Source organism: Oncorhynchus nerka, linkage group LG6 (genome assembly GCF_034236695.1).
Source record: "Oncorhynchus nerka isolate Pitt River linkage group LG6, Oner_Uvic_2.0, whole genome shotgun sequence".
In the NCBI taxonomy this organism is placed as follows: domain Eukaryota; kingdom Metazoa; phylum Chordata; class Actinopteri; order Salmoniformes; family Salmonidae; genus Oncorhynchus; species Oncorhynchus nerka.
The window spans coordinates 87,775,719-87,800,388 of NC_088401.1; the positions used below are offsets into that span (position 1 = coordinate 87,775,719).

The 24,670-nt window shown below is 44.3% G+C and overlaps 1 protein-coding gene across 1 annotated transcript in view; it reads right to left on the reverse strand.

Moving 5' to 3' along the window:
- LOC115122782 (catenin alpha-1-like) overlaps positions 1 to 19,807 on the reverse strand; it is a 271,073-nt gene extending 251,266 nt beyond the window's left edge. Inside the window, 3 exon segments of the mRNA XM_065019987.1 lie at positions 10,831 to 11,026; positions 14,508 to 14,625; positions 19,485 to 19,807. Of these exon segments, the coding sequence (XP_064876059.1) occupies positions 10,831 to 11,026; positions 14,508 to 14,612 (301 nt within the window). The 5' untranslated portion in view covers positions 14,613 to 14,625; positions 19,485 to 19,807.
- Between the last annotated feature and the right edge of the window lie 4,863 nt (positions 19,808 to 24,670).

Sequence of the window (24,670 nt, forward strand, 5' to 3'; positions counted from 1 at the left end):
TAGAAAAATCAAAATCTGTGCAAATGTAGTAAGATTAGTGAGTTAAGGCAATAAATAGGCCATAATGGCAAAATAATTACAATTTAGCAATTAAATACTGGAGTGATATATGTGCAGAAGATGAATGTACAAGTAGAGATACTGGGGTGCAAAGGAGCAAAGAAATAACATGGGGATGAGGTAGTTAGGTGGGCTATTTACAGATGGGCTGTGTAGCTAGTTCCAGCAGCAGAGAAAGACTAGCTAGTGGGAGGAGTCAGGATTGGAAGAGAGCAAATAAGGAACTAGGGTGGAGCAGAGGGACTTGCTATAGACATAATGCAGGGGAGTGGGAGTAGTAGTGGGAGGGGGAATCAGGATTGGAAGAGTTTCGAGTATCGAGCTGTTGTCACAAGACAAATTCTGATTTCATTTGATGGTCGTCGCGACATGACATTTGAAACGGTCGTCGCGACGTGACATTTGAAACGGTCGTCGCGACGTGACATCTGAAACGGTCGTCGCGACGTGACATCTGAAACGGTCGTCGCGACGTTACATCTGAAACGGTCGTCGCGACGTTACATCTGAAACGGGTCGTCGTGACATTACATCTGAAAACGGAATTTGCGTCAGTAAGATGCCACGTGGAGAATACAGCCATTGAAATACATAAGAGATAAAATGTTTACATCCCTCCCTCCCTCGCATGCAGAAGTTTTGCTTATGCTCTCCCTTGTCATTTCCATTGGCAACAGTCAGTCTGGGCGAACTAGAAAATTGAAGTATCCCGGATAGCGGAACAAAGCGAGAATGAGACGCTACAAGCTGTGCACTAACAGCCGTGACGATCCCTGTTTAGCCGTGCCCACGACATACCTAGGATTAGCAACCCCGCCCAACACACTAATGATTCATCCGGAATGCTGTGCCATGCAAATCCACTGTGGCTCCGCGAAGATGTGCAAAAGTATGGAGCTGCTATCCTGCATATATATACACAGGGCATTCAGAAAGTATTACACACATTGTGTTACGTCACAGCCTTGTCCTAAAAATGTATTAAATATTATTTCTCAAATCTACACACAATAGCCTCAAATGACAAAGTGAAACCCCGTTTTTAGAAATGTAATTTACAAATAAAACCCAGAAATAACTTATTTACATAAGTATTCAGACCCTTTGATATGAGACTCGAAAATTGAGCTCAGGTGCATCCTGTTTCCGTTGATCATGTTTCTACAAGTTGATTGTAGTCCACCTGTGGGAAATTCAATTGATTGGACATATATAAAGACCATTGATTGGTCTATATAAAAAGGTCCCACAGTTGACGGTGCACGTCAGAGCAAAAACAAAGTCATGAGGTCGAAGGAATTGTCCGTAGAGCTCTGAGACAGGATTGTGTCGATGTACAGACCTGGGGAAGGATACCTAGCATTAAAAAGGGTCCCCAAGAACAGTGGCCTACGTCATTCTTAAATGGAAGAAGTTTGGAACCACCAAGACTCTTCCCAGAGCTGGCTGCCCGGCCAAACTGAGCAATCTGGGGAGAAGGGCCATGGTCAGGGAGGTGACCAAGAACCCAGTGGTCACTGACCAGTTCTCTGTGAAGATGGGGGAAGGACAACCAGAAGGACAACCATCTCTGCAGCACTCCACCAATCAGGCCTTTATGGTAGAGTGGCCACATGGAAGCCACTCCTCAGTAAAAGGCACAGCCTGCTTGGAGTTTGTCAAAAAGGCACCTAAAGACTCTCAGACCATGATAAACAAGATTCTCTGGTCTTATGAAACCAAGATTGAACTCTTTGGCCTGAATGCCAAGCGTCACATCTGGAGGAAACTTGGCACCATCCCTACAGTGAAGCATGGTGGTGGCAGCATCATGCTGTGGGGATATTATTCAGTGGCAGGGACTGGGAGACTCGAGGGAAAGATGAATGGAGAAAAGTGCAGAGAGATCCTTGATGAAAACCTGCTCCAGAGCGCTCAGGACCTCAGACTGGGGGCGAAGGTTCACCTTCAAACAGGACAACGACACTAAGCACACAGCCAAGACAATGCACAAGTGGCTCTGAATATCCTTGAGTGGCACAGCCAGAGCCCGGACTTGAACCCAATCGAACATCTCTGGAGAAACCTGAAAACAGCTGTGCAGCGACGCTCCCCATCCAACCTGACAGAGCTTGGGAGAATCTGCAGAGAAGAAAGGGGGAAAAACTCCCCAAATACAGGTGTGCCAAGTTTGTAGCGTCGTACCCAAGAAGACCAGAGGCTGTAATCACTGCCAAAAGGTAGTTCAACAAAGTGCTGAGTAAAGGGTCTGAATTATTTTCAAATAAAATATGTAACAAAATGTGGAATAAGTCAAGGGGTCTTAATCATTTCCGTATGGGAGTGAAAAGCGACATGTTAAGGGAGGAGGGAGGAGAACAGCAGCTACGTTACAAAATCCAATGTGTAGGTTACCTATGACTGATTCAATGGGTTAAACCTCCGTATCTGTAGTCTGTAGTTACTTCAAATCGTGTGCTCGCTGTGTTCCCCTCGCTGTGTTCCCCTCGCTGTGTTCCCAGTCTTCTCCCATCATCATGTAACCATCTCAGTAGGAAGCCTCCAGATAGAAAGAGTGCGTTCGGGAAATTCAGACTCCTTGAATTTTTCTGTTACATCCTTGTTCTAAAAATATCACGTTTACTTAAGTTGCCGTCAGGGTTGGAAATTCACTTTTTTTGGTCCGACCAGCCACTGACAGGTAGATTTCTAAAATATAATCATCTACCGGCCCCTCCGATTATATTTTACAAGACAAAAAAACAGATGCTATCTGTATTACTAGTAAGAAGTAAAAATCGGGTAAAAAGCACAATTCGACTTCTCACCTGCCCTGTTACAGTTGCAGCAACCTAACATTGAAAAACAACCTAGCGTGTGAACAAATCAATATAACGGTCCAGGAAACACTGGGACCAAGCCACATCATAGCAGTCTCTGGCAACTCCACCAACATCTACATGGAAACACAGGGACCAAGCCACACCATAGCAGTCTGTCAACTCCACCAACATCTACATGGAAACACAGGGACCAAGCCACATCATAGCAGTCTCTGTCAACTCCACCAACATCTACATGGAAACACTGGGACCAAGCCACACCATAGCAGTCTCTGTCAACTCCACCAACATCTACATGGAAACACTGGGACCAAGCCACACCATAGCAGTCTGTCAACTCCACCAACATCTACATAGAAACACTGGGACCAAGCCACACCATAGCAGTCTGTCAACTCCACCAACATCTACATAGAAACACTGGGACCAAGCCACACCATAGCAGTCTCTGTCAACTCCACCAACATCTACATAGAAACACAGGGACCAAGCCACATCATAGCAGTCTCTGTCAACTCCACCAACATCTACATGGAAACACTGGGACCAAGCCACACCATAGCAGTCTGTCAACTCCACCAACATCTACATCTACATGGAAACACTGGGACCAAGCCACACCAGTCTGTCAACTCCACCAACATCTACATCTACATGGAAACACTGGGACCAAGCCACACCAAAGCAGTCTGTCAACTCCACCAACATCTACATGGAAACACTGGGACCAAGCCACACCAAAGCAGTCTGTCAACTCCACCAACATCTACATGGAAACACTGGGACCAAGCCACACCATAGCAGTCTGTCAACTCCACCAACATCTACATGGAAACACTGGGACCAAGCCACACCATAGCAGTCTGTCAACTCCACCAACATCTACATGGAAACACTGGGACCAAGCCACACCATAGCAGTCTGTCAACTCCAACATCTACATGGAAACACTGGGACCTAGCCACACCATAGCAGTCTGTCAACTCCACCAACATCTACATGGAAACACTGGGACCAAGCCACACCAGTCTGTCAACTCCACCAACATCTACATCTACATGGAAACACTGGGACCAAGCCACACCATAGCAGTCTGTCAACTCCACCAACATCTACATGGAAACACTGGGACCAAGCCACACCATAGCAGTCTGTCAACTCCACCAACATCTACATAGAAACACTGGGACCAAGCCACACCATAGCAGTCTCTGTCAACTCCACCAACATCTACATAGAAACACAGGGACCAAGCCACATCATAGCAGTCTCTGTCAACTCCACCAACATCTACATGGAAACACTGGGACCAAGCCACACCATAGCAGTCTCTGTCAACTCCACCAACATCTACATCTACATGGAAACACTGGGACCAAGCCACATCATAGCAGTCTGTCAACTCCACCAACATCTACATAGAAACACTGGGACCAAGCCACACCATAGCAGTCTGTCAACTCCACCAACATCTACATCTACATGGAAACACTGGGACCAAGCCACACCATAGCAGTCTGTCAACTCCACCAACATCTACATCTACATGGAAACACTGGGACCAAGCCACACCATAGCAGTCTCTGTCAACTCCACCAACATCTACATGGAAACACTGGGACCAAGCCACACCATAGCAGTCTGTCAACTCCACCAACATCTACATAGAAACACTGGGACCAAGCCACACCATAGCAGTCTGTTAACTCCACCAACATCTACATGGAAACACAGGGACCAAGCCACACCATAGCAGTCTGTCAACTCCACCAACATCTACATCTACATGGAAACACTGGGACCAAGCCACACCATAGCAGTCTGTCAACTCCACCAACATCTACATAGAAACACTGGGACCAAGCCACACCATAGCAGTCTGTCAACTCCACCAACATCTACATGGAAACACTGGGACCAAGCCACACCATAGCAGTCTGTCAACTCCACCAACATCTACATCTACATGGAAACACTGGGACCAAGCCACACCATAGCAGTCTGTCAACTCCACCAACATCTACATGGAAACACTGGGACCAAGCCACACCATAGCAGTCTGTCAACTCCACCAACATCTACATGTGGCCTTTGGATTATTAGTTCATTTATTTATTTATTTATAACCTTATTTCTAATGCTGTTTGACCACTGTCTGGTGAAATGTATATTCTTACCCACCAATAACAACATCTGACCACATGTCTTAATTTCCAACCCTGCTTGCCGTGTGTAAGCAGAGACAACCGTCTATGAAAGAGGTCAATAAATCTTTGAGTGAAGATCAGAGGCAAATAAATAAATGCAAAAACCTGAGTGTTTATTTTTTTACATGACTTAAAACATAAGGCAAAACATGAACCAATGAGAAACAGTACTGTAGCAATGAGGTTGGTGCAGTGGGCTAAAGACCCAATACTTCACCACTACATATTGACTATGCTTCAACTACCCCTGCCGACGATGTTCAGGCCATTTTCAAATTCGGTTTATAAAAATATAAAAATGTTTTTTGAATATTGTTACATTATCAATTAGTAATAGTTAGTTGTGCCTTTCAAGTAATGCAACACATTTAGTGAGCATATTGAGCTTTATTATACAGGACTGGCGGCCTGCATCTGATGGTCAGTCTGGGGGAGGGGGTGAGGCAGTCTCATCTGATGGTCAGTCTGGGGGCAGCGGGGAGGCAGTCTCATCTGAGGGTCAGTCTGGGGGGGGGCAGCGGGAGGCAGTCTCTCATCTGAGGGTCAGTCTGGGGGGGCAGTCTCTCATCTGATGGTCAGTCTGGGGGGGCAGCGGGGAGGCAGTCTCATCTGAGGGTCAGTCTGGGGGGCAGAAAAGGCAGTCTCTCATCTGAGGGTCAGTCTGGGGGGCAGCTGGGAGGCAGTCTCTCATCTGATGGTCAGTCTGGTGAGAGACCATCCTCCCTACCTCCCCCATCTGCTGAGAAAAGGGGACAGTCTTCCAGCTGATGGTCAGTCTGGTGAGAGACCATCCTCTCTACCTCCCCCATCTGCTGAGAAAAGGGGACAGTCTTCCAGCTGATGGTCAGTCTGGTGAGAGACCATCCTCTCTACCTCCCCCATCTGCTGAGAAAAGGGGACAGTCTTCCAGCTGATGGTCAGTCTGGTGAGAGACCATCCTCTCTACCTCCCCCATCTGCTGAGAAAAGGGGACAGTCTTCCAGCTGATGGTCAGTCTGGTGAGAGACCATCCTCTCTACCTCCCCCATCTGCTGAGAAAAGGGGACAGTCTTCCAGCTGATGGCAAAACTGACGTGCCACTGCGTTATTTCCATCTCATGCACCAATTCATGTTGTCACTATGACCAGAGACAGTGAATTATCCCTCTCAGTTCATGGGAACACTTTGTATTTATAAAATAAAATTATAATAAAAAATAAATAAATAAATAAAAATAAAAAAAAAGTGTTAAAGTACTGAATAAATTAAACATGAACTTACTCATAAAAACTGCAGCTCTACACTGAATTAATTTGAGTGTAGTTTTGAAATCTCACAGGATCAACTCTGCTGTGCGTTCCAGGCTCGTTAATACAGTCCCCAGGCTCCAGAACACTGTGGTCATGTTCCACCTTCAGACACATGAAACGCCGCCTCGGCGGGTGCTAGTGCTGCTGAATCAATTCGCACCAAAAGAAATGTTTGGTGATCGACTAGGAAGACCCGTTGGTGACCACTGGTCTGTGACTCGGGTTGCGTCAAACACTTTGCAGATGCACAAGGACGCAGTCCCTACACTTTGGAGAAAAACAGGCGTCGCGTGTAACATAGGTACATTTTTATAGTGGCTGGCTTGCTGCCATATAGGGTAGTTCCTGAGAACTACCCGAAGAGCCTAAAACGTACTTTCTGGCACATAGATTTAAAACAGGCAAGTCAGTTAAGAACAAGTTCTTATTTACAATGACGGCGTATTTACCCTGGGGCGGCAGGGTAGCCTAGTGGTTAGAGCGTTGGACTAGTAACCGGAAGGTTGCAAGTTCAAATCCCCGAGCTGACAAGGTACAAATCTGTCATTCTGCCCCTGAACAGGCAGTTAACCCACTGTTCCTAGGCCGTCATTGAAAATAAGAATTTGTTCTTAACTGACTTACCTGGTTAAATAAAAGGTTTTAAAAAATAATAATAAAATAAAATCCCCGGGCCAAACCAGGACGATGCTGGGCCAATTGTGCGCCGCCCCTATGGGATTCAAGGCCGGATGTGATACAGCCTGGAATCAAACCAGGGACTGTAGTGACGCATCTTGCACTGAGATGACCGCCGCGCCACTCAGGAGCCAATCTACCAGTCAAAACACATGTTTTTGTTGCTGAAACTACACCAAAACTACACCAAAACTACACACAAAACTACACCAAAACTACACCAAAACATGTGCATATTTTGTAATGATACCAAAACAAAATATGTATTACTAGCAAGAAGTAATGTGGAATATTGCTTCATCTCATAAGGCATTTTTCACCTGCGACCTTTAAGAGCTGGAGGTTACAGAGGTAGCGCGACTGGAGTCATGTTTGTGCCCGAGTCTATTCCTTAACAGTTGAAATGTTCTTAAAATATAAAAAATATGTTTATCAATGTAAACTAGCCAAGAAACACGAGGACAGTCTCACTTCAGTAGACTTTTTTTTTCTTCCAAGTAAATTAATCCAACTTATGTCGGTGCGCGGCGCTTCTCAAAAAATGAATATTTCACCTCAGCTTTTAAACGTGCGCACAGTAGAGGTCGACCTCTGACCTCACAGCCCCCAGCGTTGAAGCACCTGGTGGTATAGGCTTAGTAGGATTCCTACTTCTAAAGACGTTGTGCGATTAAATTGACCAGCTACGAATCAAACCAAACAGAAATACTTTGAAAACAATTACTGCAGCATTTATGTTACTATAAAATGTGATCATACTGGACTTTTTAATTCACAAATGTGAGTAAAAACGCTCGTACAGTGTACAGTGAAACGCTCGTACAGTGGAGCCCTGAACACCCACCAACGTGGCTGGTGGAAGACACCTTTTACCCACCAATGCCCAAAATCTACCCCCATTTAGCCCACTCCTGCACAGTTCAACCAGTGTTTGCCATGACGATGAAAAAATAAAAAATAACCCTTCAATCACCAATTAAGACAGCGTGTCTGGTGTCCCGTCTCTGAGCAGACAAACGTTCGAGTCAGTCGAGCTCGTATTGGTCTGACAGGTTCGTTTAGCGCCGCCCGGTGCCGTGGTTGCGCCGCCCGGTGCCGTGGTTACGCCGCCCGGCGCCATGCAACAGTATTCATCCCCCTTGGTGTTTCTTCCTGTTGTTGTTGCATTACAACCTGTAACTTGAACTGATTTTAAATTTGGATTTTGTGCGATGGACAAAACCAATTTGATGAGACTGGTTTCAAAAAAAAAAAAAAAATGGGAAAGAGGTGTGTGTGTAATATATATATATATATATATATATATATATATTCACCCCCTTTGCTATGAAGCCCCTTAATAAGATCTGGTGCAACCAATTACCTTCAGAAGTCACATAATTAGTCCACCTGTGTGCATATACACACACACACACAGAGAAATTCTTGAGGGAAACTGTTTTGTCTTGCAGAGATTTGAGACTGGGAGGGAGGTTCCCCTTCTAGCAGAAGAGCGACCCTGAGCATACTGCGAAAGCAACACTCGAGTGGTTTAAGGGGAAACATTTAAAATGTCTTGGAATGGCCTAGTCAAAGTCCAGACCTCAATCCAATTGAGAATCTGTGGTATGATTTAAAGATTGCTGTACACCAGCAGGAACCCATCCAACTTAAAGGAGCTGGAACAGTTTTGCCTTGAATAATGGGCAAAAAGCCCAGTGGCTAGATGTGCCAAGCTTATAGAGACATACCCCAAGAGACTAGCAGCTGTAATTGCTGGAAAAGGTGTCTCTACAAAGTATTGACTTTGGAGGGGGGATGAATAGTTATGCACGCTCAAGTTGTTTTTGTTGTTTTGTTTCACAAATTTAAAAAAATATATATTCTGCATCTTCAAAGTGGTAGGCATATTGGGTAAATCAAATGATACAAAAAAAATAATAACCTGTATTTAAAATAGATTTTAAGGCAACAAAATAGGAAAAATGCCAAGGGGGGGTGTGAATACTTTCACAAGCCACTGTATCTGTTGATATCATGGCAAGAGGAAATAGCTAATACAGGCAGCAGAGCGGAGCCCTCAGCTAATACAGGCAGCAGAGCGGAGCCCTCAGCTAATACAGGCAGCAGAGCGGAGCCCTCAGCTAATACAGGCAGCAGAGCGGAGCCCTCAGCTAATACAGGCAGCAGAGCGGAGCCCTCAGCTAATACAGGCAGCAGAGCGGAGCCCTCAGCTAATACAGGCAGCAGAGCGGAGCCCTCAGCTAACACAGGCAGCAGAGCGGAGCCCTCAGCTAACACAGGCAGCAGAGCGGAGCCCTCAGCTAACACAGGCAGCAGAGCGGAGCCCTCAGCTAACACAGGCAGCAGAGCGGAGCCCTCAGCTAATACAGGCAGCAGAGCGGAGCCCTCAGCTAATACAGGCAGCAGAGCGGAGCCCTCAGCTAATACAGGCAGCAGAGCGGAGCCCCCTCAGCTAATACAGGCAGCAGAGCGGAGCCCTCAGCTAATACAGGCAGCAGAGCGGAGCCCTCAGCTAATACAGGCAGCAGAGCGGAGCCCTCAGCTAATACAGGCAGCAGAGCGGAGCCCTCAGCTAATACAGGCAGCAGAGCGGAGCCCTCAGCTAATACAGGCAGCAGAGCGGAGCCCTCAGCTAATACAGGCAGCAGAGTGGAGCCCTCAGCTAACACAGGCAGCAGAGTGGAGCCCTCAGCTAATACAGGAAGCAGAGTGGAAAATCAGTCACTTAAAAAAAACTGCATATGCGCATAAAATCCATATTTTCAGCCTGGGCAAATTGGGATACAGATACTCTGTATGTAAATAGGACGAAAACGGGATGAGAGAAGATAGTGGGCGAGATCCCTCTCCTGCCTACAAAATATTGTCTCATTCAATTGGCATCAATATCAACAGGCTTTTAAAACATGCATGGCAAAACAAGCCATTGAGAAATGAGGAGTTGAGCATCTTGACGGGGTTAAACCTCTCCATTAACCCGAGTCCTCTCCTCCCTCCACCAGAAGGGACAGAGGGGGAAAACCACACCGCAGCTACTAGGAGTAATGAGATTTAACAACACGAGTTAAAAGATTGGGGGGGATGATGCTTAAGGCTACATGCCTCTACGCAGCCCTCTAGACTGAGCCAACACGACAGCAGTTTTTATGCCTTTTAAAAAGGCTTGGGCGGGCCTTTAAAACTATAAAAACGATACTCAGCTCCAGAAGGTAGAATAGCAGATTTTATCTTTGTAATCTGCAACATTTTCTCTCAACTTGCATGGCAAAATGTGAATAATTTCAGGAAATTAGCTTTAAAAAAACGGCAAAAATCTATCTTGCCTCCCTAGACAAATGTAAAATTGCAGGAAATTGTAGCCTTTTTAAGCCAATCTCTGCACACATGGTGGGCCTCAAATTCTTGAAATTTCAGCCGTAACGACTCAAACCCTGCCACGCCCACCCACTTAAGCCCCTTTTTGATCCAGAGAAACCCTGGCGCGCGCACGCACACACACACACACACACACACACACACACACACACACACTTTCCCCTCAATACAGACAAGACAGATTGAAAGACTGCAGAGTAAAATGGAGGATATGACAGAACAGAGAGCAACAGTTCAATGCCTGGAAGCAGTTTGAATTCATTCATAGGGCAGATTCATAGCGCCCCAACTGAATAAATGTGCTCTCTTGGAACTCAAGAGGCAGAAATACAAGGCCAAATTACATATCTGGATTCAGAGCAAAGGAGTCAAGGCCAGTAGTAGCTTAACCGTACCTTGCTTGCGTACATCCTCCACGGCAGCGGTGAGCTCGTCCTTGAGGAACTGGCTCTCCTTGGCGATCTTCTCTCCTTTATCCAGGAAGTTCAAGGTGGCGGTTTCCACCGAGGCAGCCAATACATGGGCCTTCTTAGAGCGACCCTTCTTCTTATTGGACGGCCCCTTGTTGCTGGAGTTCACCAGGGTCGTGACCTTTAGGAGCAGGACGAGAGAGAGGGAGAGAGAGAGAGGGGGGAGAGGTCAAATGCCTTGAGGGTGAGATGTACAACATCAGACGGACATCTTTTGCTGCAGCCAAACTTCCAGCCATATCTTGCCTAGTCTTTGATTCCATACTAAAACAGTAGAAGTAGCTAGTGCCATTCAAGCAGTTCGGGCTAGATACCAAGGTACAAATCAAAACAAAGTGGATGCATGATCACCCGTTCTAAAATATATAAATAAATCTACATGCTTCCAGGAGGCATTGACATAATTTATCAAACTTAACTTAAGAAAATATTCAGAACCCTTAATTATCTTATTCCACATTTTGTTAATTTTTGTTAAATTTTGTTAACATTTTGTTACAGCCCTACTCTAAAATGGATTCAATTGTTTGTTTTTCTTCACACAATATCCGATAATGACAAAAGCAAAAACTTTATTTTTAGAAATGTATTGAACAAAAACATGAATATCACATTTACAAAAAAGTATTCATACTCTTTACGTTGTTGAACTACCTTTGGCAGCGATTACAGCCTCCAGTCTTCTTGGGTATGAAACTACAAGCTTGGCACACCTGTATTTGGAGAGTTTCTCCCAACCTTCTCTGCAGATTCTCTCAAACTCTGTCAGGTTGGATGGGGAGTGGCGCTGCATAGCCATTTTCAGGTCTCTTCAGAGATGTTCGATCGGGTTCAAGACCTCAAGGACATTCAGAGCCACTTGTGCGTTGTCTTAGCTGTGTGCTTAGGGGTCATTGTCATGTTGGAAAGTGAACCTTCACCCCAGTCTGAGGTCAAGAGTGCTCTGGAGCAGGTTTTCATCAAGGATCTCTCTGAACTTTGCTCCGTTCAGCTTTTTCTTGATCTCAACTAGTCTCCCAGTCCCTGCCACTGAAAAACATCCCCACAGCATGACGCTGCCACCACCATGCTTCACCGTAGGGCTGGTATTGGCCAGCTGATGAGCGGTGTCTGTGCCTTTTACTGAGGAGTGGCTTCCGTCTGGCCATTCTACCATAAAGGCCCGAATGGTGGATTACTGCAGAGATGGTTGTCCTTCTGGAAGGTTCTCCCATCTCCAAAGAGGAACACTGGAGCTCTGTCAAAGTGACCATCAGGTTCTTGGTCATCTCCCTGACTAAGACCCTTCTCCCCCGATTGCTCAGTTTGGCCGAGCGGCCAGCTCTAGGAAGAGTCTTGGTGGTTCCACACTTCTTCCATCTAAGAATAATGGAGGCCATTGTGTTCTTGGGGACCTTCAATGCTGCAGACATTTTTTGGTACCCTTCCCCCAGATCTGTGCCTCGACACAATCCTGTCTCAAGGTTCTTACAGACAATTCCGTCGACCTCGTGGCTTGGTTTTTTGCTCTGACATGCACCGTCAGCTGTGGGACCTTTTATATAGGACAGGTTTGTGCCTTGCTAAATCATGCCCAATCAATTGAATTTACCACAAGTGGACTCCAATCAAGTTGTAGAAACATCTCAAGGATGATCAATGGAAACAGGATGCGCCAGAGCGAAGAATTCAAGTCTCGTGGCAAATGGTCTGAACAGCACCAGTCAAATGGTCTGAACAGCACCAGTCAAATGGTCTGAACAGCACCAGTCAAATGGTCTGAACAGCACCAGTCAAAGGTCATTCATACTCATTCAAGGTTTCCTTTATTTTTATTTACATTGTAGAAAAATAGTGAAGACATCAAAACTATGAAATAACACATGGGAAAGGGGGATACCTAGTCAGTTGTACGACACTGCAGTCACCTGAAATGTATTTAACCAAACCACTGAATCGGAGAAGTGCCGGGGGGGGTGCCTGAGGAACAGTGGGTTAATTGCCTTGCTCAGGTGCAAAACGGCAAATTTGTACCTTGTCAGCTCAGGGATTCGATCCAGCAACCTTACGGCGACTGGACCAACGCTCTAACTACTAGGCTACCTGCCGAATCATAACCAAAAGAAAGTGTTAAACAAAACAAAATTATTTAGATTTTGTAACCCCCCTTTTCCTCAATGGTAGCATTGCACACTCTTGGAGCCCTATTTGGTAAAATACCAAGTCCATATTATGGCAAGATCAGCTCAAATAAGCAAAGAGAAACAGTAGTCCATCATTAAGGCATTTAGTCAATGCAGAAACATGAACGTCACAGGAAAGGAAGACCCAGAGTTACCTCTGCTGCTGAGGATAAATTCATTAGAGTTACCAGCCTCAGAAATTGCAGCCCAAATAAATGCTTTACAGAGTTCAAGTAAGACACATGTCAACATCAACTGTTCAGAGGAGACTGTGAAATCAGGCCTTCATGGTCGAATTGCTGCAAAGAAACCACCACTAAAGGACGCCAATAAGAAGAAGGGAATTGCTTGGGCCAAGAAACACAAGCAATGGACATTAGACCGATGGAACTCTATCCGTTGGTCTGATGAGTCCAAATTTGAGATTTGGGGGTGATTTATTTAGAATTCAAGGCACACTTAACCAGCATGGCTACCACAGCAATACGACATTGTATCTGGTTTGTGCTTAGTGGGACTATCATTTGTTTTTCAACAGGACAATGACCCAACACACCTCCAGTCTGTGTAAGGGCTATTTGACCAAGGAGAGTGATGGAGTGCTGCATCAGATGACCTGGCCTCCACAATCACCCAAAAACCCAATTGAGATGGTGTGGATTGATTTGGACCGCAGAGTGAAGGGAAATCAGCCAACAAGTGCTCAGCATGTGTGGGAACTCCTTCAAGACTGTTGGAAAAGCATTCCTCATGAAGCTGGTTGAGAGAATGCAAAGCTGTCATCAAGGCAAAGGGTGGCTACTTTGAAGAATCTCAAATCGAAAATATATTTTGATTTGTTCAACACTTTTGATTAATACTGTACATGATTCCATGTGTCACTTCATAGTTGATGTCTTCACTATTTTTCTACAATGTAGAAAATAGTAACAATTAACCTCTTCAACCTATGGGGGCACTATGTCATAGCTATCAATACTGTTACACAAATGCTTGTTTTGCAATGGTTGAGAAGCATATTTTGAAAATCTGAGATGACAGTGTTGTTAACAAAAGGCTAAGCTTGAGAGCAAATAGATTAATTTAATTTCATTTGCGATGTTCATGAATAGTTAACGTTGTGTTATGGTAATGAGCTGTAGTCACGATACCGGATCCGGGATGGCTCGACGCAAGAAGTTAAGGTGTCCAAACATTTGACTGGACGTAAATAAGGTATGTTTTTTATATATATATATATATATATATATAAATTAGCAACAAAAAAGTGCAAAAACCCCTGTTTTCACTTTGTCGTTGTGAGGTAATTGTGTGTAGATTGACGAGGAAATTTTTTTTTTTTAACCATTTTAGAATAAGGCTGTAACGTAACAAAATGTGGAAAAAAAGTCACAGCATGAGTTTTCCATCCCATGATGGGTTGTTAAAATGTATTCTGACCTGTGTGACCAAGGGCTCCAGCAGCCGCTCCACAGCCAGGGTACGGATCTCCAGGCTCTTCGGATCCCATTTGAAGTTTATGTTGGCCGTGTTTATGGCTGTCATGTTCACTCGGTATCTGAAAAGGAGAGGAGAGAGGTGAGATTATGACAAAATGGATGTCTAGGGCTGGGTTGTTCATCAGATGGGGGGGGGGGTTTAAGCCACAAACCATGACAACAACACAGCACACTTTCACCCTGGAGGTACAACACATTTCAACTGACCTCTGACCTGTGTGTTCACCCTGGAGGTACACTACATTTCAACTGACCTCTGACCTGTGTGTTAACCCTGGAGGTATTCACCCTGGAGGTACAACACATTTCAACTGACCTCTGACCTGTGTGTTAACCCTGGAGGTATTCACCCTGGAGGTACAACACATTTCAACTGACCCATGTGCAGCATAGAACAGGATTGGGCCAGCTAGCCTAGATAAGAGCTACCTACCCACACCCCCACAAGGCCTTAAAATGCCATGGAATAAAAAAGAAAAGCTGTGAAACCCATTGAAAAAAAAATTGTTTATTGAACCAATTCATTCTACAGTGATTTAGGAAACCCCACTGCAACCATGGCAACAAAAAGAGAAAAAAAACAAGTCACGACACCCTATTCCCTATGACCAGGGCACACAGCGTGCCAGGCAAACGGTGTGTGTGGGGGGGCATTTGGGAAGAACCCATGGTGTCGTGACAATTTGGACAGACGCAGTTTTAAATATGGATGCTCCCTCTTCAGAGGAGACAGGTCTCACTCCGTCATTGTTAGACAGACAGACATAAGTGGAGCAGAGTAACATATTGGCACTTATTCGATTTTCTTTTTCATGCAGCGACAGGCCTTGTATTGATTAGCCTTAATGCACTGAGTGGCAGACAGGGATAATCAGGATGCCCCGAGGGCTGAGTAGGGCTGGACCCAGGACCCTGCCTGGTCTAAACCGAGGGGCCGTCTCTCAACACACCGGGGGCCGTCCGTTCCTCAACACACCGGGGGCCGTCCGTCCTCAACACACCGGGGGCCGTCCGTCCCTCAACAACACACCGTCCTCAACACACCGGGGGCCGTCCGTCCCTCAACACACCGGGGGGGGCAGTCCTCAACACACCGAGGGGGCAGTCTCAACACACCGAGGGGGGGGGGCAGTCTCAACACACCGAGGGGGGCCGTCTCTCAACACACCGAGGGGGGGCCGTCTCTCAACACACCGAGGGGGGCCGTCTCTCAACACACCGAGGGGGGACGTCTCTCAACACACCGAGGGGGGGCCGTCTCTCAACACACCGAGGGGGGCCGTCTCTCAACACACCGAGGGGGCCGTCTCAACACACCGAGGGGGCCGTCTCCCAACACACCGAGGGGGGCCGTCTCTCAACACACCGGGGTGTACTACTTTCTGACATAGTGTACTACTTTCTGACCAGGGACCCATCTAGTAGAGTGTCCAATCAAAAAAAAAGCATCCTTTTGACCAATGGATAAAATAATATGTTAATTAAGCAATAAGGCGGAGGGTGCATATGGCCAATATACCAGACATCCCTGAGGTTCCTTCCTGATATTATAAACTGGTTGCCAACGTAATTAGAGCAGTAACAATGTAACATTACGGTCTGATGTACCACGGCTGTCAGCCAATCAGAATTCAGGGCTCGAACCACACAGTTTATAATTGTAAATATAATAATTTAAGAAAACAAAATGGTCCAACCCTCATTTCTCTACCATGAGCCGTTCAAAATGTATTGGAGGTATTACCCTTGTAGGATGGCTATAGTCAGAGTGACTATATCCATGGAGGCCAGAGGCCCAGGTCACAATTGTAAATGAGAACTTGTTCTTAACTAGCCCACCTGGTTAAATAAAGGTTAAATAAAAAATAATAAAAAAAGAGGGGGGAAAAGCAGTCAAATTTGGAAAATTGAGTCAGCTAGGCTGGATTCTGTGCAAGAATTAAGGCTCCTGGTTAACTGACAGGCTCACTCTCCTGTTGAACTGAACCTCTTCTCCAATCCACAGGACATAAAACACTAGAGGTAAGATGGACAGGCGTCACATTTTGAGTTCAGAAATCTAAATTTTCAAAATGCAGATAAAATTATTTTTAACCATTTCACCTGCGTTTTATATTGAAAGTCAGTTATGTTTTGTTCAATAGTGTGATCAGGTATGTGCAACTATAGTTTTCATTAGTGCAACACATTCAGTAGAAAATGGCTTCATTTTCATCAGATGACAACAGAGGTAATACGCCACCTGGCTCACGGCCACACAAGTAATGGCAAAAATGACGCATTGCCATTAGGCTACATTTCTAATGTTTATCATAGAAGATATAGCCAGGAACATTTCCTAATGTTTTTTGCTTTTAAGTTAATCTTGCATTTTACCAGAGAAAAATAGGCTACACTGAGAAAAGCACCGGAGAAAATTTTTGCTACACTGTCAGACCGTCCGTCTGCTGATAGAATGCCACACTGTCAGACCGTCCGTCTGCTGATAGAATGCTACACTGTCAAGACCGTCCGTCTGCTGATAGAATGCCACACTGTCAGACCGTCCGTCTGCTGATAGAATGCCACACTGTCAGACTGTCCGTCTGCTGATAGAATGCCACACTGTCAGACTGTCCGTCTGCTGATAGAATGCCACACTGTCAGACCGTCCGTCTGCTGATAGAATGCCACACTGTCAAGACCGTCCGTCTGCTGATAGAATGCCACACTGTCAGACCGTCCGTCTGCTGATAGAATGCTACACTGTCAGACCGTCCGTCTGCTGATAGAATGCCACACTGTCAGACCGTCCGTCTGCTGATAGAATGACACACTGTCAGACCGTCCGTCTGCTGATAGAATGCTACACTGTCAGACCGTCTGTCTGCTGAGAGAATGCTACACTGTCAGACCGTCCGTCTGCTGATAGAATGCCACACTGTCAGACCGTCCGTCTGCTGATAGAATGCCACACTGTCAGACTGTCCGTCTGCTGATAGAATGCTACACTGTCAGACTGTCCGTCTGCTGATAGAATGCTACACTGTCAAGACCGTCCGTCTGCTGATAGAATGCCACACTGTCAGACCGTCCGTCTGCTGATAGAATGCCACACTGTCAAGACCGTCCGTCTGCTGATAGAATGCTACACTGTCAGACCGTCCGTCTGCTGATAGAATGCCACACTGAATTCTCATCCATGAATTCACATCCGAATGGAGAATTACAACTGACGCACAAAATCAGTCTGAAGCCGAGCAGAAAATAACAAGTATATTAGATCAGCATTTACAAAACTAAAGTAAGATATTTCTCCTGTGATTTATCTCTTTGTCTGGGTGAAAAATTACCACGACCCCTGATGGATATCAAATCAGCATGATCATATTTGAGTGTACGCTTTACATACCAATGCCAAAATCCAGTTCTTTTTCCCATAGATTTCTTTACAACAACAAACATTAATCTCTGACAGGTCAACAGAACACCAAGCCTTTAAACTTTTAAAGCCTTTTTACATTGAACTCAGCTCGTGTCGTGCTAATTTTGCAACCCACGTAACCAACATTGACACCCACCACAAAATGTTAAAATTATTAATTTGTTATGAGAAACCTGCACCGCTATGTGAACAGAGCCGGGTGCTTATTATCGGATGTATTGGGCTGCACATTTGTTGGGATGTAATGTTAATGATATGTTAGAGAAAGGCCCCAATGAACAATTCAGAACATGAATAATCATATTTGTCTCGGTAAACAATTATTTTATAGCATAAGGAAGTGACATTTTATCACCAAAGCACGTATTCATATATATATATATATACACATATATATATATATATATATATATATATATATATATATATAGAAAATCAGGTGCTATTTGGGATGTGGGCTGAGACTTATTGGAGAAGGTAGCCTGGTCAGTTCAACTGGGTTTACAGGGTGGGGTAGGGGGGCATTCCTATGACAATGGTGGAATTTAGGCCAATGCCATTCAAGAGAAAAAGAAAAGAAATCTAAAACCAAATCTATGCAAGTCAACTAGTTAGGTAGGACTTAGGACTTCATGGTGATAAATGGTAGGGTTATGAGAATTAGTTTCTGGTGGGCCCATTCATAGAAATGATTGCATATACAATATGATTGAATGAACTGTCAGATTGAGAGAACATATATATTGGGTTGCTGTGAGATACAGTATCTAGTCGAGGACACGGGGACGACAGCAGTAAAGTGATTGAGTGTTAGCTATTATTCAATATATATATATTTTGTAAATACTTGGGAAATGATTTATTTTGTACACTTTTCAGCAGATCAGGTTAGGAGCATCCTGCGGGTGAGGAGGGCGGTGGCCCAATTCTTCCCTCTGGTTGCATTCATCCGGTTTTAAAAACTTTCAACTGGGATGTTGGGAATGTCAGGAAGCTGCCTAGTTAACTATAAAACTACTCATTTAACTAGCTTAACCAATTAATGTTATGTCCTGTCGATTCATTTATAGTTTGGGCTTTACATTGGAGCTGGGTTTTTGCAGATATGACAAACACTTGTAGTTTGCGATTAGTTTGTTTGCCTTTGGCGAACTTAGCATTAGCATTAGCATTAGCAAGTGGACACATCGAAATCCCACGCAACTTCAAACAGTTACTGCTATAATTGTTGAAATTAGCAACAAAGTTAAATTTACTGACATATAGTTTTTAAAGTTCATAACTAGTCATCAATTCCAGTATTTTCAACATCACTGTTTGCTATTTAACTAGCGACGGTGTGTAACTGAAAACGTGAAGTATTCGCTAGCACAATACGAGCGAGACACGCACAATTTAGTTTCGTATTACATTGAAACAATTCAAATGGTGAAACAAAATAGACAAAACTACTTATGCAACAAACAAAAAAACGTAATCTCAATGAAAACTTACCGAAAGACAATACACTTAAACTTTTTCCAGATCCAAAAAACAAAATGCCTCAAAATGGAGGAATGGAAATTCGTTCAGGGATGAAAAAAAGTTTCCTCTTTCCCAAACAACCTCACTCCCTTTGAGAGAGTTACAGCTTCGATAATTGTATCTATGTAATTCTAAACTATTGAAAGTCACAGCATACGAGTGGCGATAAAATGTTGAAATACAACAACAACAAAAAGTGAATCCCACGTTTCGGTCAGAACGGTTCTCTGTTCCCGGCAGGGTGGATCAACAATAGGCGGAGGGGGTCGGTGTGTTACTTCCTGAAGTCACCGGAGGGCAGACGAGGCTCTGACGGGACAAATATCAGGTGTTAAAAGGCGTGGTGCTGAAATGACAACGCTTGACTTTATAAGGACCTAATGACGAATTTCTAATTAAACCTAATGGAAGCAATTTCTTATATAGGCCGTCATTGAAAATAAGAATTTGTTCTTAACTGACTTGCCTAGTAAAATAAAGGTTAAAAAAATATATATATATAATCTAGCTAATCAGTTGACCTGAAGTAGCTATCCAATTTCCTAAGGGGAAAGATTGAAAAATGATTTAATTGAACTTGTTGTAATTCATAATGTGTTTTTTATAGCCTATTTAGCCAAACCAGTAGCCTATGAAACATGTGTTAGGCTTAGTAGGCTATTGTAACATGTGTTAGGCTTAGTAGGCTATTGTAACATGTGTTAGGCTTAGTAGGCTATTGTAACATGTGTTAGGCTTAGTAGGCTATTGTAACATGAATACAACCAGTTCACTGAAATAGGCCAAGGGTTCATTAACTTTTTCAGCTCGAGATCCAACTTGAAAATCCTTCGTGACCCAAATTGTCCTCCGGCAACCCAAACTCAAATCTAGGATCAGTATTGCCTTTTAGATCATAATGAATGGACAGGGAGCACCTGATCCTAGATCAACACATCTACTATGGGACACTTAAGGGACACTCTGGGATTTTAATTTACATTTAAAAAATATACTATTAGTTCCACTTTGCGTCTTCATGAACATTTCACAACCCCCTGACCAATTAAATGTACTCAAAATAGCTTGTCATCAAAACTCGGAGGTGGCTCTCAAAGTTGTCAGTCAAACCCTGTATTTCCACCACAGCTGTTGAAGCGAAGCTCACGTCTTCACTCCTGAGGATGTGTTTGTTAGTGGGTTCTTAGCCAGATGTGATCAGAGGTAAATTGCACTTTAATATTATTTATTTGTGGAGTAAGATAAGTATTTCTCAGAAATAATTCTGCTGTTGACATCATGTTTTGAGGGTTTCAGCTGGTTAGCTTTGGCTAACCCAGAATCTGACAGACAACGTTTAATATCCTGTTTTTAGTCCCCATCACTCCCTCATCACTTTTTCTCCTTACTCGTCACTTCTGGTCGTCACTTCCTGTTGAACGCGGAACGTGGGAGAGCTCGGTTTGTTGTTTTGAAAAAGTTTGGTTACTAGTTAGCTTCCTTTTGAATTTGGATCCCGCGATGCGGTTGGCATTGCTGGGACCACTAGTATCTGTCTAGTGATCTTGCCGACCAAGGCCGGGTCTGAGGAGCTGTTTGGCGTAGCAACTAGCCTAGCCGGTGGGAGTGCCGTTGAGGACAGTGGTGTCTCTCTATCACAGGTAAAGGATCTTGTCAACAAACAAATAGAGTTCTACAAGCAGTTGTTACAACAACAATCCAATAGCTTCATGTGTTTTGTCCAAATACTAGTGGAGTCAACTAATAAAAGAATGAAGAGGTCTAGGACCTGAATAACAGTTTGCAGTTCACCCAGGGTCAGCTCGATGAGTTTAAACAGGAGAACGGCTAGATGACAGCAATCTGTAAGTCATTGAGAGAGGACATCAGTTCTGTGAATCCATGATAATCTGATTTCTCCGTCATTGTTATCAAGGCAGAACAACATGGATGTGGACGGAATTGCAGAATATCCACATGAGACCTTGACGGAGTTTGAGGACAAAGTGAGGGAAATGATTTAGGTGAAACTGAAGATGGACCACAGGAAGATTGAGGTGGAGCAAGCCCACAGGACTGGAAAACCCACTACCGGCCCAGGTGACAGGCCCAGAACGATAGTGGTCAAGTTCCTGAGGTTCAAGGACAAGGTAGCTGTTCTGGAAAGAGCCAAGAACTTGAGAGGAAGATATATCTTCCTCAATGAGGACAATACTAAAGCTGTGCCCCAGAAGAGGAAAGAACTTATCCCTGCCATGAAAGCTGCCAGAGTGCATAGAGACATTGCTTACATCCACTATGACAGGCTCGTAGTCCACCCTCCCTCCCAAAGGCCTGGAAGAGATGAGAGAGCTAAGATTATGGGTTCATAGCTTCAACCCTGCAGCACACACACACTTACACACACACTTACACACACACTTACACACACACTTACACACACCAACTGATTAATGGAGTGCTGAATGTATATTTTTGTCTCTTGCTTTCTTTGTTCTTTTCCATATTATGTCTATCTCTGATAAGCTACCCAGGAAAAGGGCTGAAAATAACTCATATTAATATATGTAGCCTTAGGAATAAGGTTCATGAAATCAATAACTTGCTAACATCCGATAACGTTGATATATTAGCTATTTCTGAGACTCACTTAGATAATTCCTTTGATGATACAGCAGAAGCAATACAAGAATATAATATCTATACAAGACAGGAATGCTAATTGGGAAGATGTCGCTGTATATTTTCAGAACCATATCCCTGTAACGCTTAGAGAAGATCTTATGTCAGATCAAATTAAATTGTATGAGTCACATGCGCTGAATACAACGGGTGTAGACCTTACAGTGAAATGCTTACTTCCAAGCCCTTAACCAACAATGCAGTTTCAAAATAACGAATTAAACTTGTCAAGTGTTATTGAAGTGTTGTGGATGCAGGTTCACTTGGCACATCTAAAGCCTTTTCTTTCGGGGTGTTTCTATAGGCCACCAAGGGCCAACAGTCAGTATGAAATGCTTGATAGTGTATGTGAGGTAAACAGATACATTTAAACTCAGTTTTTCACCATTTCTGACATTTAATCCTAGTAAAAATTGCCTGTCTTAAGGTCAGTTAGGATCACCACATTATTTTAAGAATGTAAACTGTCAGAATAATAGTAGAGAGATTTTTTTATTTCAGTTTTTATTTATTTCATCACATTCCCAGTGGGTCAGAAGTTTACATACACTCAATTAGTATTTGGTAGCATTGCCTTTAAATTGTTTAACTTGGGTCAAACGTTTCAGGTAGCCTTCCACAAGCTTCCCACAATAAGTTGGGGGAATTTTGGCCCATTCCTCCTGACAGAGCTGGTGTAACTGAGTCAGGTTTGTAGGCCTTGCTCGCACACACTTTTTCAGTTCTGCCCACAAATTTTCTATGGGATTGAGGTCAGGGCTTTGTGATGGCCACTCCAATATCTTGACTTTGTTGTCCTTAAGCCATTTTGCCACAACTTTGGAAGAATGCTTGGGGTCATTGTCCATTTGGAAGACCCATTTACGACCAAGCTTTAACTTCCTGACTGATGTCTTGAGATGTTGCTTCAATATATCCACATAATTTTCCTTCTCATGATGCCATCTATTTTGTGAGGAGCACCAGATCCTCCTGCAGCAAAGCACCCCTCACAGTTAGGATGGGGTTCTTCGGCTTGCAAGCCTCCCCCTTTTTCCTCCAAACATAACGATGGTCATTATGGTCAAACGGTTCCATTTTTGTTTCATCAGACCAGAAGACATTTCTCCAAAAAGTACGCTGTGCTCTGGACACCATATGTGAACTGATTGCCCCCCATATATCTTCAGAGCTCGTGCTGCTAGGCGACCTAAACTGGAACATGCTTAACACCCCAGCCATCCTACAATCTAAGCTTGATGCCCTCAATATCACACAAATTATCAATGAACCTACCAGGTACCACCCCAAAGCCGTAAACACGTTCTCCACTCATCACTGTCAAACGCTCCCTGAAACACCTCAGTGAGCAGGCCTTTCTAATCGCCCTGGCCGGGGTATCCTGGAAGGATATTGACCTCATCCCGTCAGTAGAGGATGCCTGGTTATCTTTTTTAAAAATGCCTTCCTCACCATCTTAAATAAGCATGACTGCCCTTAACCAACACAAAAACATCCTATGGCGTTCTGCATTAGCATCGAACAGCCCCCGTGATATGCAGCTGTTCAGGGAAGGTAGAAACCATTATACACAGGCAGTTAGAAAAGCCAATGCTATCTTTTTCAAGCAGAAATCTGCTTCCTGCAACACAAACTCAAAAAAGCTTTAAAGTCCATGGAGAATAAGAACTCCTCCTCCCAGCTGCCCACTGCACTTGAGGATAGGAAACACTGTCACCACCGATAAATCTACTATAATTGAGAATTTCAATAAGCATTTTTTTTACGGCTGGCCATGCTTTCATTACATTACATTACGTTTAAGTCTTTCCACCTGGCTACCTCTACCCCGGTCAATAGCACTGCACCCCCCACAGCAACTAGCCCAAGCCTTCCCCATTTCTCCTTCTCCCAAATCCAGTCAGCTGATGTTCTGAAAGAGCTGCAAAATCTGTACCCCTACAAATCAGCCGGGCTAGACAATCTGGACCCTTTCTTTCTAAAATTATCTGCCGAAATTGTTGCCACCCCTATTACTAGCCTGTTCAACCTCTCTTTCGTATCTTCTGAGATTCCCAAAGATGGGAAAGCAGCTGCGGTCATCCCCCTCTTCAAAGGGGGGGGGCACTCTAGACCCAAACTGCTACAGACCTATATCTATCCTACCATGCCTTTCTAAGGTCTTCGAAAACAAAGTCAACAAACAGATTACCGACCATTTCGAATCCCACCATACCTTCTCCGCTATGCAATCTGGTTTCAGAGCTGGTCATGGGTGCACCTCAGCCACGCTCAAGGTCCTAAACGATATCTTAACCGCCATCGATAAGAAACAATATTGTGCAGCCGTATTCATTAACCTGGCCAAGGCTTTCGACTCTGTCAATCACCACATCCTCATCGGCAGACTCGATAGCCTTGGTTTCTCAAATGATTGCCTCGCCTGGTTCACCAACTACTTCTCTGATAGAGTTCAGTTTGTCAAATCGGAGGGCCTGTTGTCCGGGCCTCTGGCA